The sequence below is a fragment of the Clupea harengus genome, chromosome 15 (assembly GCF_900700415.2).
Source record: "Clupea harengus chromosome 15, Ch_v2.0.2, whole genome shotgun sequence".
NCBI lineage: Eukaryota > Metazoa > Chordata > Actinopteri > Clupeiformes > Clupeidae > Clupea > Clupea harengus.
The window spans coordinates 15,023,977-15,039,899 of record NC_045166.1 but is presented as its reverse complement, the minus strand read 5'-3'; the positions used below and the strand labels follow the sequence as shown (position 1 = coordinate 15,039,899).

At 44.0% G+C, this 15,923-nt stretch overlaps 2 protein-coding genes and 1 non-coding gene across 3 annotated transcripts in view; 1 reads left to right on the top strand and 2 right to left on the bottom strand.

Moving 5' to 3' along the window:
- Positions 1 to 292: 292 nt before the first annotated feature.
- Positions 293 to 365, bottom strand: trnaq-uug. Its single transcript has one exon. It is a non-coding gene; the product is annotated as a tRNA-Gln (tRNA).
- Positions 366 to 1,879: 1,514 nt separating this feature from the next.
- Positions 1,880 to 15,146, bottom strand: fermt1 (FERM domain containing kindlin 1). The gene is made up of 14 exons (XM_012839384.3): positions 14,996 to 15,146; positions 12,814 to 13,047; positions 12,022 to 12,165; positions 9,628 to 9,793; positions 9,290 to 9,392; positions 8,950 to 9,057; positions 6,934 to 7,068; positions 6,564 to 6,613; positions 6,246 to 6,370; positions 5,700 to 5,806; positions 4,941 to 5,165; positions 4,346 to 4,470; positions 3,878 to 4,019; positions 1,880 to 3,067 (listed from the first exon to the last, which is right to left on the bottom strand). The coding sequence occupies exons 1-14, from the start codon at positions 15,144 to 15,146 to the stop codon at positions 2,894 to 2,896; spliced, it is 1,989 nt and encodes a 662-aa protein (XP_012694838.2). The 3' UTR covers positions 1,880 to 2,893.
- bmp2b (bone morphogenetic protein 2b) overlaps positions 15,065 to 15,923 on the top strand; it is a 36,215-nt gene continuing 35,356 nt past the window's right edge. Inside the window, exon 1 of the mRNA XM_031581645.2 lies at positions 15,065 to 15,177. The gene's annotated coding sequence lies outside the window, so the exon portion shown is untranslated. The remainder of the gene's footprint in view (positions 15,178 to 15,923) is intronic.

Below are 15,923 nucleotides of genomic sequence, written 5' to 3'. Positions count from 1 at the left end.
TTAGGCCACGGGGTCTTTGTCTTTGTTTTTGTCTTTGTCTTGTTGTAAGATGGACAGCCTGTCCCAAATGTTGGCATGAGAAAGGCGACAAAAAGATTTCCAACTGTCATGTAATCAAACATTCTCTTGTCAGATATCTTGACAGCGAGATATTGCCAACTGAAATTCCTAACCATTTTCCTATTATTCAGATGTCTATAGTTGACCAGAACATCACTGATGACGCAACATAGAGGTTATTTTGCTTGCAACACTTCTGGCATTTCTGCCTATTGGGATATTAGCAAAGATACGACCACGAAGGGACTCGAACCCTCAATCTTCTGATTCAAAGTCAGACGCCTTATCCATTAGGCCACGCGGTCTTTTTCTTTGTTTTTGTCTTTGTCTTGTTGTAAGATGGACAGCCTGTCCCAAATGTTGGCATGAGAAAGGCGACAAAAAGATTTCCAACTGTCATGTAATCAAACATTCTCTTGTCAGATATCTTGACAGCGAGATATTGCCAACTGAAATTCCTAACTATTTTCCTATTATTCAGATGTCTATAGTTGACCAGAACATCACATAGAGGCTATTTTGCTTGCAACACTTCTGGCATTTCTGCCTATTGGGATATTAGCAAAGATACGACCACGAAGGGACTCGAACCCTCAATCTTCTGATTCGAAGTCATACGCCTTATCCATTAGGCCACGGGGTGTTTTTCTTTGTGTTTGTTTTTGTCTTTGTCTTGTTGTAAGATGGACAGCCTGTCCCAAATGTTGGCATGAGAAAGGTGAACAAAAGATTTCCAACTGTCATGTAATCAAACATTCTCTTGTCAGATATCTTGACACCGAGATATTGCCAACTGAAATTCCTAACGATTTTCCTATTATTCAGATGTCTATAGTTGACCAGAACATCACATAGAGGCTATTTCGCTTGCAACACTTCTGGCATCTCTGCCTATTGGGATATTAGCAAAGATACGACCACGAAGGGACTCGCACCCTCAATCTTCTGATTCGAAGTAAGACGCCTTATCCATTAGGCCACACGGCCTTTTTCTTTGTGTTTGTTTTTGTCTTTGTCTTGTTGTAAGATGGACAGCCTGTCCCAAATTTTGGCATGAGAAAGGCGAACAAAAGATTTCCAACTGTCATGTAATCAAACATTCTCTTGTCACATATCTTGACACCGAGATATTGCCAACTGAAATTCCTAACGATTTTCCTATTATTCAGATGTCTATAGTTGACCAGAACATCACTGATGACGCAACATAGAGGTTATTTTGCTTGCAACACTTCTGGCATCTCTGCCTATTGGGATATTAGCAAAGATACAACCACGAAGGGACTCGATCCCTCAATCTTCTGATTCGAAGTCAGACACCTTATCCATTAGGCCACGCGGTCTTTTTCTTTGTGTTTGTTTTTGTCTTTGTCTTTGCCTTGTTGTGAGATGGACAGCCTGTCCAAAATTTTGGCATGAGAAAGGCGACAAAAAGATTTCCAACTGTCATGTAATGAAACATTCTCTTGTCACATATCTTGACACCGAGATATTGCCAACTGAAATTCCTAACGATTTTCCTATCATTCAGATGTCTATAGTTGACCAGAACATCACTGATGACGCAACATAGAGGCTATATCGCTTGCAACACTTCTGGCATCTCTGCCTATTGGGATATTAGCAAAAATGTGACCACAAAGGGAATAATGTTGATCAGAACTAAAATAAGACTAACAAAGATTTGGTTACAAAGCAAATTGGTTACAAATCAATGTATGCCTTTGCACACTACCTCGACAATGAGGCAGTCAAAGTTTGGTTGTTAAGGATATCACAAGATGATTATCTTGTAGACATCAAACACACACCACACAGATTTTTAAAAATATATTTATTGTAAACAGCAGCAACAGTCCATTTTACCCATTTATCAAAACAATCAGGAAAGCCTACTATATGAACAAGATAAAAAGGTCAAACTTTTTAAAACTCTAATGAAAGTAATTTCAAAGCCAGTGGAATGAAACCCCAAATTCTTCAGTGACAGACAGGCCTAGTTCTAGTTAGAGTTTCTAAAAGCCTCCTCACCAGATAGTCCTGATGTTGTCAGAGGATACAGTTGACAGGGTTAAAGGTTAAAGGTTTTCTTGGCCCAGTCCAGTATTTTAGTTCATTACAAGCTCAGAATGGCTGTCTTAGACATTTAAAATTCTTCCTAGTCTCACGTCAAAAGCATGAGAGTTGGCTGCACCTAAGTGAGCTGTAGCAGGACCTTGATTAACTGTGAGTAAAGCAATGAAGTAATGGCTCTGAAGTATCCATAAGAAGTCTATGTAAGTTCATTTTAAGGACATCCAGGTAATAAAATGTTTAGAAGGGTATATTAAAAATACTGGACTATAAAATGATAATTAACAAGAAGTTTCAGTGTTCATCCAAACACCATCATCATATAAAGGTGTGACAGGAAGTACCGGTGACTTTGGCAAAAATACACACAAATTTTGTCATCATGTAACATCTTTGGGTTTATTTGTACTTCCTTTCACCCTTTTTAATGTTTGGATCACTGTTTGAACACTGAAACATCTTGTTAATTTTTCTTTATAGTCCAGTGATTTTAAAACGGAGTTGGGCCAGAGTCAACTACCATCTCCAATCTGATTAGAATACCATTGATGTTTTTACATCAGTAACACATCAGTTTTCATAATGGACTTTCTGAAACTGACACACACAAACTTGTGCTAATCTCAAAGGACAATTACAAGGACCCCTCACTGTGTGCGACGGTGGGTGTAGCTTGTTCTAGAATTCTCATCACTGGAATCCTGGACTCATAAATCATGTGAATGTAAAATGAAATGGTCTCTAAGCTATCCGAATCACATCACTCCTGCCCGCCTGTGAGTTTGTGGAAGAGATCTTCGTCCAGTGTCTCATTCTGGTCCTTTGAGCGGGTCGAGAGGAAGATGTAGCCACCAATGTACTCATGAACAACCTTACAGTCACAGCTTACACAGGAGAAGGCCAGAGACACGTTCTGGTCAAAGTCAATGGCCACCTGTAACAGGAGAAGAAGATTAATGGACTACAGATCCTCATTCTTCACAGACATGATCTCATCTTCGTGCACATGCCTTATGGATAAAATGCTCATTAAAACCAATTATGAAAACACATCATGAAGGAATGATGGTTTTTATGTTTATGGAAATGTACAAGTCATACATATTATACGTATACATATTATACATAGTATCTTCCTATACCTTGCTCACAATATGGCATAATTTCATTAACTTTGTTCTGCATCTAGAAAAGAGTGTTACACTTACTTAAAACAAATTATGCCATTATGCTTTTCCAGTTTTTTCCTTTTCTTGAGTGTGTTATAGAGCTTTTTGTGCATGTAAACGATCTACAAAGTTATAAAGCCTAAAGTATATGCCAGAGGCAGTAATTGCCTAGTTGGAAATGCCAGTTGATGCCTAGTTGGAATTCCAGCCTTTTCCTCTGTTACATGATGACGCAATCTCATTACACAATCCTTACAGCCCAATGACGATGTTATTGCCCACGGAGCTAACCAATCAGAACACACTGGGCTCATCGGGTGGGGGAGGGGCTTAAAAACAGGAGCTCTAACAAAGTGTTTCAGACAGAGGGTGAATAGAAATGTTCAGTATGAGAAAATAATTGTGTTTTTGGATCATTGAAGTGTGTAAATCTATTCTATTAGAAGAAGAAGGCTGAAAATGAGCATTTATGACTTACTCTTGCATCAGACTGGCATGACATTATAATTCAGTGTAACTCAGATGGGTGACCATAGTAATGTTTCAACATATTTAGGTGTTTTCATGATCGTCACCTGTCTGATCTCCCAGTTAACGTTCCACTGTTTCATGTTGGAGAACCTCCAGGTCGTCACAGGCAGACCCGTCGCCATGTCGATCCGGATCAGCCGATTGTAGGAGATGCCCAGGAGCTCATCTTTTTTACTCCCCCTGAATCTGTGATCAACACATAATATGGATAGCACATTTTCTGCGTGTTATGATGTGATATCACATGTTACAGCCAGCATTTTCTGCTTGATCATGGTGCCCATTGATCCGGAGTTATGATGTGAGATCACATGTTATGGTAAGCATTCGGTTTAGTAGATAATAGTTACCTGGCTATAGCCTTTAGCAAGGTCATAATGGCTTCACAGCTCAGTAAGCCCCTATGAATGTACTGTATCACCGAAAGTGAAGTGACGCATGTACTGCAGTACTGAAAGTGATTTGTGCAAATCTGCTCTGCCAGTGCAGAACTGATGACGGACTGCCGCTACCTGACAACGTAGTACTTGATGCCAAACTCAGGAAGTGACTGCCATGCTTCGATGAAACGCATCTTGGCATCCATGAGGGATAGCTTGGACACGTTCTGATGGGCCTCCAGAATCCTAGTGGTCAGCTAAGGTCAATCAGAGCACAAAACAGCAACAGCTGAACATTAGTTGTAATCGAGGTTTTTGGATGACAAAGAATGAAGTTAATTTAGTGATTAGTGACAATCTCTATAGAAACAGGTCTATGGGTGGTCTGTCATAGACCCGTCTCCATGGAGATTGTCACTAGATTCATGATGCCATGTCCTTCTAATTAATTGATTCAACTAATTCAAATTCTCCCAGCAGTATGAGAACCTTGACTCTAAATCAGATACATGCTATTGAATAAAAGGCATAATTGCACTCTCTCTCTGTCTCTCTTTCTCTTTCTCTCTCCCTCTTTCTCTCCCTCTTTCTCTCTCCCTCCCTCTCTGTCTCTTTCTCTCTCCCCCCTCTCTTTCTTTCTCTCTCTCCCTCTCTCTCTCTCTCTCTCTCTCCCTCTCTCCCTTTCTCTTCCTTTCCGATCCTCTGCTTCTACAGCTCAGCTCCTTACCTGTTTGGATTTGTACTTCTTGACGTAGCGCGGCGACACAAAGCTCTCTGCGTTCATCTCCATGGAGTCCGGGGCTGGCGAGGTCTGGCCAGAAGGTGGCGCCAGACTCTTCATCTGCAGGAAAGACTGGATGTTCTTGACCTCCGTGCGGTAGGAGCTGTAGGCCATCGTCTTCCCCTTAGAGGCCAGGATGCAGGCAGCCTTCCACTTGGCATATTGCGTCTCCTTCAACGAGGGAAGACAGAATGCTTAATGTGCATGAATGTGCAGGATGAGCGAATACCAAACAGATTAAATTCAATTCAATTTGATTTACATAGCACCAAAAAAATCCAATTGTCTCAAGGCGCTTTACAGAGCCCAGTTCCTGAAATCCCCCCAGATGTAGTGTTGAATTGGTTGGATATCAGCCTTCTTTATTGAAACACAGCCAGCGCACTTTACAATTTACTTTAACGCCACAATTTCCTTTTGGAACCTAACCATATGTATTTCCCATTTCATCAATTTCATTTAAGAGCCTTACCCTACGTTTTCCCCATTTCAACAATTTCCATACAGGGCAAAACATGGCTGACAATAATTGACAGAAGTTTAGGTGAAAGATCAGAGTTCCTTTTCACCTCTACCTCACAAAGGCCAAAATGACCAGAGAGACAGACTCGCATCTTCACAATATATACAGAGAGAGGAGAGAGAGAGATGAACAGAGAGGAGAGAGAGAGATATACAAAGAAAGAGAGAGAGAGAGGGACTCACAGTTTCACAGCGGATGTAGACCTCGTTCATGCCATCTGCCACTGGGATCAGCAGCTTGATGCCAAACTTCTTGTCTGTCACATTCACATCTGGCACAACCTCACAGCCTGGAAGAGGTTAGCAGACAGTAATGAGGACAGACTAGCAGACAGTAATGAGGACAGACTGAAGAGCACGAGGGCCAAATAAAAGAACTAAACCAATTCCACCTCCCGTTAAGTTCTATTGCATTAATCATCATTGAACAACTGTTTGGTTCTGTTCGATTCTGTTCTATTCAAGAACAAGAGTAAATAGACAGATATCAGGAGTGCCTATTAATGATTATTAAAGGTAAGAATATTATTGTTATTGTGAGTGATAAGGTTAACAGCCTTTCAGTCAGGGTGATAAATATTTTATTATTATTATTATTACTAATATGATGTTGTGTTTTGAATGCATATTTATAGCATGTGTTTACAAGCTGACTGATGCTGATGTTGGCATTGATAAGTGACAGTGTCACGGTAACAGTGCCCCTGAGTTTGTGAAGGTCATCCTCACCCCTGAGGTGGAGCTGTTCCATGGGCTCCCCGCTGGCAGACTCCTTGTTCTTGTAGTAGGAGATGGTGGTGTCCTTAAAGACGAACCAGTACTCTTTATAAGGCTTCAGAGTCAAACGCTTGGGTCTGACGTGTAGGAGAGAGACAGATCGTCTGAGAAAAGCACTTTAGGAAAGCAAACCACATGACCACCATAATGCCAAGCAACGAGTTACTGAATACAGCTTTAAAAGAGGTCAAATTGCACTATTAATTAACAGAATGAATTATCGGTGAATCACGTGTCACGATTATTGTAAGTAAAAGGTGGTTCTCTCACCTGAAGAGCTTCAGGGAATCTTCTAATTTGGGGATGTCCGTGATGTCCTCCTGGAAGGCAAAGCGAGATTAGCGATCACCAGTATCAGAATCAGAAAAGGCTGTATACAAACCACCCTTAACTAAATGTGGAAAAACAGAATGAAAACTGTTTCTGGAGAAGCTGCCATTAGCGAAATGTGTGTGTGTGTGAGTGAGTGTGAGTGTGTGTGTGTGTGTGTGTGTGTGTGTGTGTGTGTGTGTGTGTGTGGGTGTGTGAGAGTGTGTGAGTGTGTGTATGTGTGTGTGTGTGTGTGGGTGTGTGAGAGTGTGTGTGTGAGTGTGTGTATGTGTGTGTGTGTGTGTGTGTGTGTGTGTGTGTGTGTCCATACCAGTAGGCTGTCAGCGGTCCCCCCCTCCAGGGTCATCTCCAGGCTAGACAGGGCTGCCTCCACCTCGTCCACCTCCGCCTCGTCTGAGCGGTTGTTCTGATCCGTCGACATGCTGGTCAGTTTGCAGATGTGGTACTGAAAGGACAGAATAAGATGGGACACCTATGGAACCACATCTTGATCTCCAGCCAGATCCGAGCCAAATCAAGGCCACATCTGGTCCACAATAGGTCCAAATTAGGCCAAGATCATGCCAGATTGACGCCAAACCAGGTACAGACACAGACACAGACACAGACACCGGTACAGACACAGACACAGACACAGGTACAGGTACAGGTACAGGACAAGGATTTCGCAATGTTGCGATCACAACTATAAACGCAAATTCAACCAATCCCTGTGAATCCAGCGCGACGTTGCAATTTTAACCAATCTTTTGTTTGGCATGTTGGTAAGGTTATTTAGAGGACCATTTCTCAGTGGTTTTGTTATTTAATTAATGTTTGTTTATTAATTACTTATTTTTCAACAAATAACTCAATTATAATTTCAAAGAAGGAAACTCGCAACTTTTTATCGAAACTTTCACTTGCTCCCGCAATTTCATCGCAAAAACACCTACAAAACACTGCAACTTTTTGGAAAAGCTCCCGTGAAACCAGGAATTTTAGCCCACAACTATCTCAAATAAGGCCTGTGAAATCCTGGGGGGACTGTACAGCTACAGCCTTGATATACTCTAGTCAGCTGTCTGGGCAACAAGGAAGCTGGTTGGCTTCCACATGACAGATGAGACTCACAAGAGCATAAACATTCGTATGCATCATAGAGCAATAAAGATGGAGTGTGCAAGCCTACTCATGCTATAGAGCATGTACATTTGTATGCATCATATAGCCATCAAGATAGAGTGTGCAAGCCTCCTCATGCTATAAATGACGACATCCTTTATCCATATTGCACGCAGGTATCACCACAGGTAAGATAAAAGATGTGAATGAGAATGAGAGAATCTGTTGGAATTACATAGACGACTACTATTTCACTGAATTACACAATGATGGGGACAAACGATGATCTCCAAAGAAGCATTTCCAGAGGGAGCCTGACTATGGAATGGATCTAGCGTGAGAACTGTGGAGGTCTGCTAGTATTTCACTCTAATAGGGACATCACTGAGATGCATGGCCAGTGGGGAGCCGCTAAAGGCATGGGCACTAAACCAAACGACACAAAGTCACGGGATCTGTTTGCCTCAACCGCAATGCAGCAGAGGTGCCGAATCCAAGAATGTGAGCCTCAGGAACGCCAGGCATGGCAAATACTAGGAGAGGCTTTTCATACTCTTCTGTGGAAAAGAAACCCGACCCCCCAGACACACACCCTCACCCCGTCAGCTACTCCCCCGACCCCCCAATAACCCCCCTTCACCCCCCAGCCCCCCCACCTGAATAACCCTGCCTGTGCAGGCATGTTCCGCAGGATGATTTTCCCCCAGAGGTAGAGTAGTTACCGCTCTAAACTAGGGGTTCCTAACAGTGCTTCTATTCCCTCTGTGTTTCCTCAATGCGTCTGGGTTTCTTGAGCTGCAGTCAATCTGCAGTGAGGAGATTAGGAGCATCTCTCTCAAACACACACACACACACACACACACACACACACACACGCACACACACACACTACACAGGCACACACACACACGTACTACACACACGCACACACACTATACAGACACACACACACACTACATAGACACACACTACACAGACACACACACACACTACACAGGCACGCTGAGCCTCCTGCGGGGAGCTAAACCGCAATATATTCTTCTTACTGCTGACAACTTCGTCCACCAGAGTGACAGACACATACACACACACACACACCTGCTACTTGTAGTGAAGCAACACGAGCATATCCTCTTCAGTGCAGTCAATACCCTCCAGTAGGATGGACCACACACACACACACACACACACACACACATACCGACACACACACTGAGCCTACCTGCAGTGAAGCAAACATGAGCATCTCCTCTTCAGTGCAATCGATCTCCTCCAATAGGATGGACCAGCGGGCCTGCTCATAGAGTTGTGTGATACGACCTGCATCATACTGGACACACACACACACACACACACACACACACACACACACACATACACACACACACACATACACACACACACAGAGGCAGACAAACAGACAGGGACATAAACAGTGACAAATGTTGATTATATAATGATTCAATGATCAGTGATGTTGATGAATGGTTCACAATGGCTTATAATGAGTTAAGTGACAGTGGTTTTGGTAATCTGCATTTTTTTAAGTCATGACCTCTCACCTTTGGGTTAAGGTCAAAGAAGCAGTGGTACTTGAAGCGCAGCTGCAGCCTGTCACTCTCCTGGATTCCCTGCTCCATCAGTGAGCGGGAGGAGTCCAGCCACCTGTTACATTTATACACACATACATTAATACATACATACACACATATATTAATACATACATACAGTACATACATTAATACATACAAACACACAAACATACAGTACATGCATACATCTGTGTGTGTATGTACAAAAGGTTATTTATCTCCATTAAAATAAGCTTCTCACACCCACTGCAATGTACAATAAGATATTCTCTCCCAAACTGTGGTGCTGACCATCTTGCCAGCCTTACCCAGCGTTGATGACGGCCTTGTCCTCGAGGTCCAGAGGCTGGAACATCTTGGCGAGCTCGTCAGAAGGCAGGTTCAGTTGGCATTTGGCCAGCGGGTTCTTGGGATTGTAGTGGAACCCGTTCTCTGTCTGGAACGTCATGCTTGTGCTGTAGAAGCCAGGGCTTCCTAAAGAAAGGACACACACATAGACACACCTCTGCAACATGATGTCGGATATAACACACACACATCTCTTCAACATGATGTCGCACACACACACACACACACATCTCTTCAACATGATGTCACACACACATCTCTTCAACATGATGTCTGATATCACACACACATCTCTTCAACGTAATGTCTGATATCACAGTCACACACACAAAAACACACACATATACGCATGAATCTCAGAGCAGATACCACCTCACACACCAGCTCTCACACACACACACTACCTGAGAATTTATAACGCTGTACTGCCATTTTCAGAAATTATACCATCTATCAATGCACAAATTTAATGTTTAAGAAACACCACTATGTATGTTAATGTTAGCTGCTGCAGGTTTAAAACAGATGGATGAGGGGAAGAGTTTGCCGTTGTTGGTAAGTAAATAAATAAGTCTTGTACTGTCTGATGGATAGCATGCAGAGGGTCCTCTTGGGTGGACACCATAATATGATGCAGTTCAGGTCAGGTACTTTTCACAGGTTTTTGCTGCTAGTGAATCATCGCCTTACAGCATTTCCTGTTTGTTTGACAAGTGGCCGTACTTTTTAATGAAAAGTGAAACATGACTGCTCCTCAGCCTCTGCTCTTATCAGCAGGAGGCTCTGCTGCTGTGTCTGCTAGGAGTGTCTACATGTCTTTGTGGAATATCTCATTTCTGGAGAAAGCATATACACATCTCTGTGGGGTCCAGTGTTTCTGAGGAGAGTGTTTGCATGTCTCTGTGGTACCCAGTGTTTCTGTGGAGAGTGTTTGCATGTCTCTGTGGTACTCAGTGTTGCTGAAGAGAGTGTTTGCATGTCTCTGTGGTACCCAGTGTTTCTGTGGAGAGAGTTTGCATGTCTCTGTGGTACTCAGTGTTGCTGAAGAGAGAGTTTGCATGTCTCTGTGGTACCCAGTGTTGCTGAAGAGAGTATTTGCAAGACTCTGTGGTACCCAGTGTTGCTGAAGAGAGTGTTTGCAAGACTCTGTGGTACCCAGTGTTGCTGAAGAGAGTGTTTGCAAGACTCTGTGGTACCCAGTGTTGCTGAAGAGAGAGTTTGCAAGACTCTGTGGTACTCAGTGTTGCTGAAGAGAGAGTGTGCACATCTTCGTGGTTCCCAGTGTTTCCGAAGAGAGTGTTTGCAAGACTCTGTGGTACCCAGTGTTGCTGAAGAGAGTGTTTGCAAGACTCTGTGGTACCCAGTGTTGCTGAAGAGAGTGTTTGCACGTCTCTGTGGTTCCCAGTGGTTAGGGGGAGGCTGTAAACAGCAGAGCCATCAGCAGCAGTGAGGATTCACAGAACCGTGAAAAAGAGATGCATCAGCATCACTGTACCTCCGGGGGATTATTTTCAGATTTATCGCTCTCTGATCGAGACACTAACATCAGTGATAGTGGAGTGTGGGGGGGCATGGCAACACAGACACACACAACGCAAGGAAGCAGCAGCAACAATAACAACAACAACATTAGGCTCCCGTGGGGAGTATAAGAGATGTTGGGAGAGTCAGGGAGCCTGAAGGATAATCCCATGTTATTATACGGCTCCTCACAGTGCTCCAGAAATTGATTTCAATGGGCCACCTCAGCGTTCGGAGGTGCGATATTTCTTTATAATGACCGCTGCAAAAAAAATGATGTCTGCTGCCATTGGCAACGGGTTTGTTCCTCCAATTCACATCTTTCATATCAAACCGCAAGTTCACTTAACAAAAATTCATTGTAACTTCAAGTCAGCATGTAATAGGTTGCTATTTGGACTATACATTCTCCCTTACATAGTTCATGGCCTCCTCCTGTCAAACCACAGAGCTGAGAGGAAAGATAAGCAGATGTTGACATTGACTGGCCTTCAGACTGGACTGTTACGCCCCTCTGTATCCCCGCTGGCTTCGCCATGGCAACAGCCTTTTGATGTTGGAGTTGCTTAATGTACTTGCCTGTTTGTCTCCAGAGGAGGCTTGCATTCTCACCACTCTCCCTTGTGGGGGCTTAACCTCTGTGATTGTCCCCTTCATTTTAGATAACTTATTTATTGAAATAAAAGGCCTATTTTTTTGTAAACTCCGGTGTCCAGCTTCATTTTATGTTACGGCCCCACAAGCTGGGGTCACAACACGACCGAAGACTGAATGGTGTCCTACCTGAGACCACTGGATGGTGTCCTACCTGAGACCACTGAATGGTGACCTACCTGAGACGCCAGTTGCAGTGCTGTCCAGAATGTCCTTGGTGAGCATCTCATCCACCTGCCACTCTGGACTCTTGTCTTTTTTCTTCTTCTTCCTGGGGTCATCTGGAGGTTTGAGCAGGGACAGCTCCTCCGATCTCCGGATGTCTGTAATTCAATGGTGAAAGCAGCGAGATCCACGTGTCGGGAATGATTGACAGGAATGATTGATTGACATGGTGTAGAAATATAAATGATAAATACTATGTAAGTCAACATGCTACTACTACGATGGTCAAGTCTGAGTAGAGACTTGATTACAGTAACAGCACCATTAACAGTAACAGTACCCATATTAGTATTAATTATTAGCACTCCTTCAAGTCTACAGGTTTAATTTTGAGTTGTCCCCAGGCAGTGAGCTCGAGACTCATCAGTTGGGGGCCATATCTGAGCCATATCTGGGCCATATCTGGGCCACATCTGAGCCATATCAGGGCCACATCTGGGCCATATCAGGGCCATATCTGAGCCATATCAGGGCCACATCTGGGCCATATCAGAGCCACATCTGGGCCATATCAGGGCCATATCTGAGCCATATCAGGGCCACATCTGGGCCATATCAGAGCCACATCTGGGCCATATCAGAGCCACATCTGGGACATATCAGGGCCATATCAGGGCCATATCTGAGCTACATCTGAGCCATATCTGGGCCATATCTGAGTCATATCAGGGCCATATCTGAGCCATATCTAGGCCGTATGAGGGCCATATCCCTTCCTCACACTCAGCCCGGTCTAGTCCACTCACTAAGTAACCTGCAGATCTCGGCGACAGTCTTGAAGACGACGCTGGAGAAGCTGACGTTGAGGCGAAGGGTGCGCATGCTGGGAAGCTGCAGGCACAGGGGCTTGTGCTGGGGAGTGTAGTGGAGGTCAGCGTCCGCCTGGATCCCGTACTTATCCAGCGTCCAGTGGGTCTTTAGCAGCCAGCAGCTCTTCTGGTCCCACCACAGGGCATGGTCCGACCAGTCCTGAGGTGCTTCTGCAGGGGTACACACACACACACACGGGTTAACACACACACACATACACACACATACACCAAGTTCTTTAGTTCACACAATAGAGTGGGGTCCAACTAGTCCTGAGAAGCTCAAGCATTCAACCACACACACACACACACACACACAGGTCAAAACACAAATACACAGGTAAACACACACACACACACACACACACACACAGGTGAACACACACAGGTCAAAACACAAATACACAGTATTCAAATGAGGCTGAATGCCTTTGTTAAGGTCAGTGTGCTGTGACTGCAAAAGTCTAGAATCTGGAAAACTGGGTTCATCGGATGTTTTTAAGTCCAAAGAACTTCACATGAAACCTGTGGGAGTGAAGTCAGTGAACAGTCCCATTCCCGACACACACACACACAAACACACACACACACAGACACACACACAGACACACACACATGCACACACACACACACACACACACACCTAACTTGTCAGATTACTGTAGAATAAAAACATGTCCAAGTCCAGACTGGCATGACATCCAAACTGTGAGTCACTCAGGAAATGAGAGCATGTGTGTGTGTGTGTGTGTGTGTGTGTGTGCGCGTGTGTCTGTGTGTCCGTGTGTACGTGTGTGTGTCCAGGTTCTTACTTAATCTACACCAGTGACGCTAGTCTAGTCTACCTGTGTGATGATGGGAAAATGACTCACGCCTTCACTGCGCCTCACACAAGGATGTGTTGCACTGTTGCATCTAGCCACTGGAATATCACCCAGGATAGCATTTATACAGCGGTATATAGATGTACCACACACACAACCACACACAACACACACACACATACGGCATATTGATGTTTCACACACACACACACACACACATACATACGCTATATTGATGTTTCTCACACACACACACACACACACACGCACGTGGCATATTGATGTTTCAGTGTTGTTTACACATATGACAGTAAAGTGTATTTGCTAGTGTGCTTGTGCAATCACTCTCATGCATATGCATGTAGGCATCTACAGTGAACTTTGAGCCTTAGGGCTGTGATTGAATAGTGAAAGAGAGCCATGAGCAATTTAAGACAATGTAAGGCAAACAAGGGAGTGGTGAAATCTCTCTCTCTCTCCCCCTTTCTTTCTCTCTCCCTTGTTCTCTCTCTGCCCCCCCCCCCCCTTCTTACTTTTGCTTCCTTATCTCTCTCTCTCTCACACACACACACACACACACTACTCTCCTGAAATGAAAGCAATATGTGCTAGACAGTAGCTGTTAGAAAGAAAGCACGCCAAACAATTCTCACCATAATTTCAATGATATGTAAACACAGTAGTGTGGGGTCCACCTACCAAACCATTTATCTATTTCTGCTGACTAGTGTACATCAGTAATAATAATAATAATATACGTATATATATTTTTTATTATTATTTATATAGCACCTTTCTAAAACCGGAAAAAATGGCAAGGAGTACTATACAACAGCGACAACAGCTATACAACATAAGTGTCTAGGAAGACAGCATAACAAACAAGTGCAACAACAACGCTGGGGAACGCCAGAGGCCACGGTACAGGGGGTAGGGAGGGCGGCACAGGGAAAGCACACAGGAAGTAGGGGGTGTAGCACTGGAAAAGCACACAGGAAGTAGGGGGTGTAGCATGGGAAAGCACACAGGAAGTAGGGGGTGTAGCACTGGGAAAGCACACAGGAAGTAGGGGGTGTAGCACTGGGAAAGCACACAGGAAGTAGGGAGTGCGGCACAGGGAAAGCACACAGGAAGTAGGGGGTGTAGCACTGGGAAAGCATACAGGGAATAGGGGGTGTAGCACTATGTACATCTACTGCTGGGTGTGTGCTTGACAATAACAACATTGTTGTTTAATCAGAACACACTACAGGTATACACACGTAGTGCTGTGCTGTGCAGGTTCAGCTACTCACTGATCTTCTCCACCAGCTTGAGCATGAGGCCTCCTATGTGCAGCGTTCCCTCCACTCTCATCTTGAACCTCATGCTCTCCTCCAGGTCCTGCTGGTCCACCACCACAGACAGCTCCCACGAGTTGTGGCCGTACTCCGCTGCCTTGATCATGGCCGCTCCTGGGCACAGAAGGAGGAGTGAGGTAATGTGCACTGTAGTGATTATGAGGGAGAAAACCCTCAGATGGTTGAACTGGATTGGTTGGAATGGTGCCTGTGCATATGTTTGTTTGTGCATTTGATTGTGTGTGTGTGTTGTGTGTGTGCTGTAAGTGAGAGAGAGTGAGTATGCTGTTAGTTGGACATACTCTGGCAAATCAATCATTTATAGTAATATTTGTATTTATCATTAATATTGTTTATTATTTATATTATTGATTATTTCTATAAATAATAATTTTAGGAGACTGGATTAAACTTCCATCTTCCTGGTTTCAATTTTAAACTTTTATATAGTTTTCAAGTGGTCACGTCAAACCTAAAGCAGAAAGATGCAAAACCAGCCCATTGCAGCAGTTTTTCTGTGCTCTAATTGGTTCGCTTTCTCATTCCTTAAACTACTACAATGCGATCAAAGGGAGACCCTCAATGAGAGAGAAAAAGAGAGATTGTGAAATTAGAGCATCTAGGGAATTCCGGGTTGATCCCTGGCATTCCGAGCGAGCCAGGACACGCTCCCGAACAGCACACAGCGGGAGAAACATCACCTGAATCAGAAGATTACCTGCCCCGTAGCTCTGGCTACACGTAAACACGCAGAACAATGGCTTTGAGAAGACCAGACTCCAACCCCCTGCTGAGACACCCCTTCATTACTTTTATTGTGCCTATTCCTGTGCTCGTCTGTAATACTCACACTGTGAGGTTGTACAGTTTTCACCCAGGTAAC

Coding starts and splice junctions, on each gene's coding strand:
- fermt1 (XM_012839384.3), bottom strand. CDS start 15,146: ATGATCAAGGCAGCGGAGTACGGCCACAACTCGTGGGAGCTGTCTGTG. Junction 12,166..12,813: donor CGAGATCTGCAGGTTACTTA/GTGAGTGGACTA, acceptor ATTGAATTACAG/ACATCCGGAGATCGGAGGAG. Junction 9,794..12,021: donor CACTGCAACTGGCGTCTCAG/GTAGGTCACCAT, acceptor TCCTTTCTTTAG/GAAGCCCTGGCTTCTACAGC.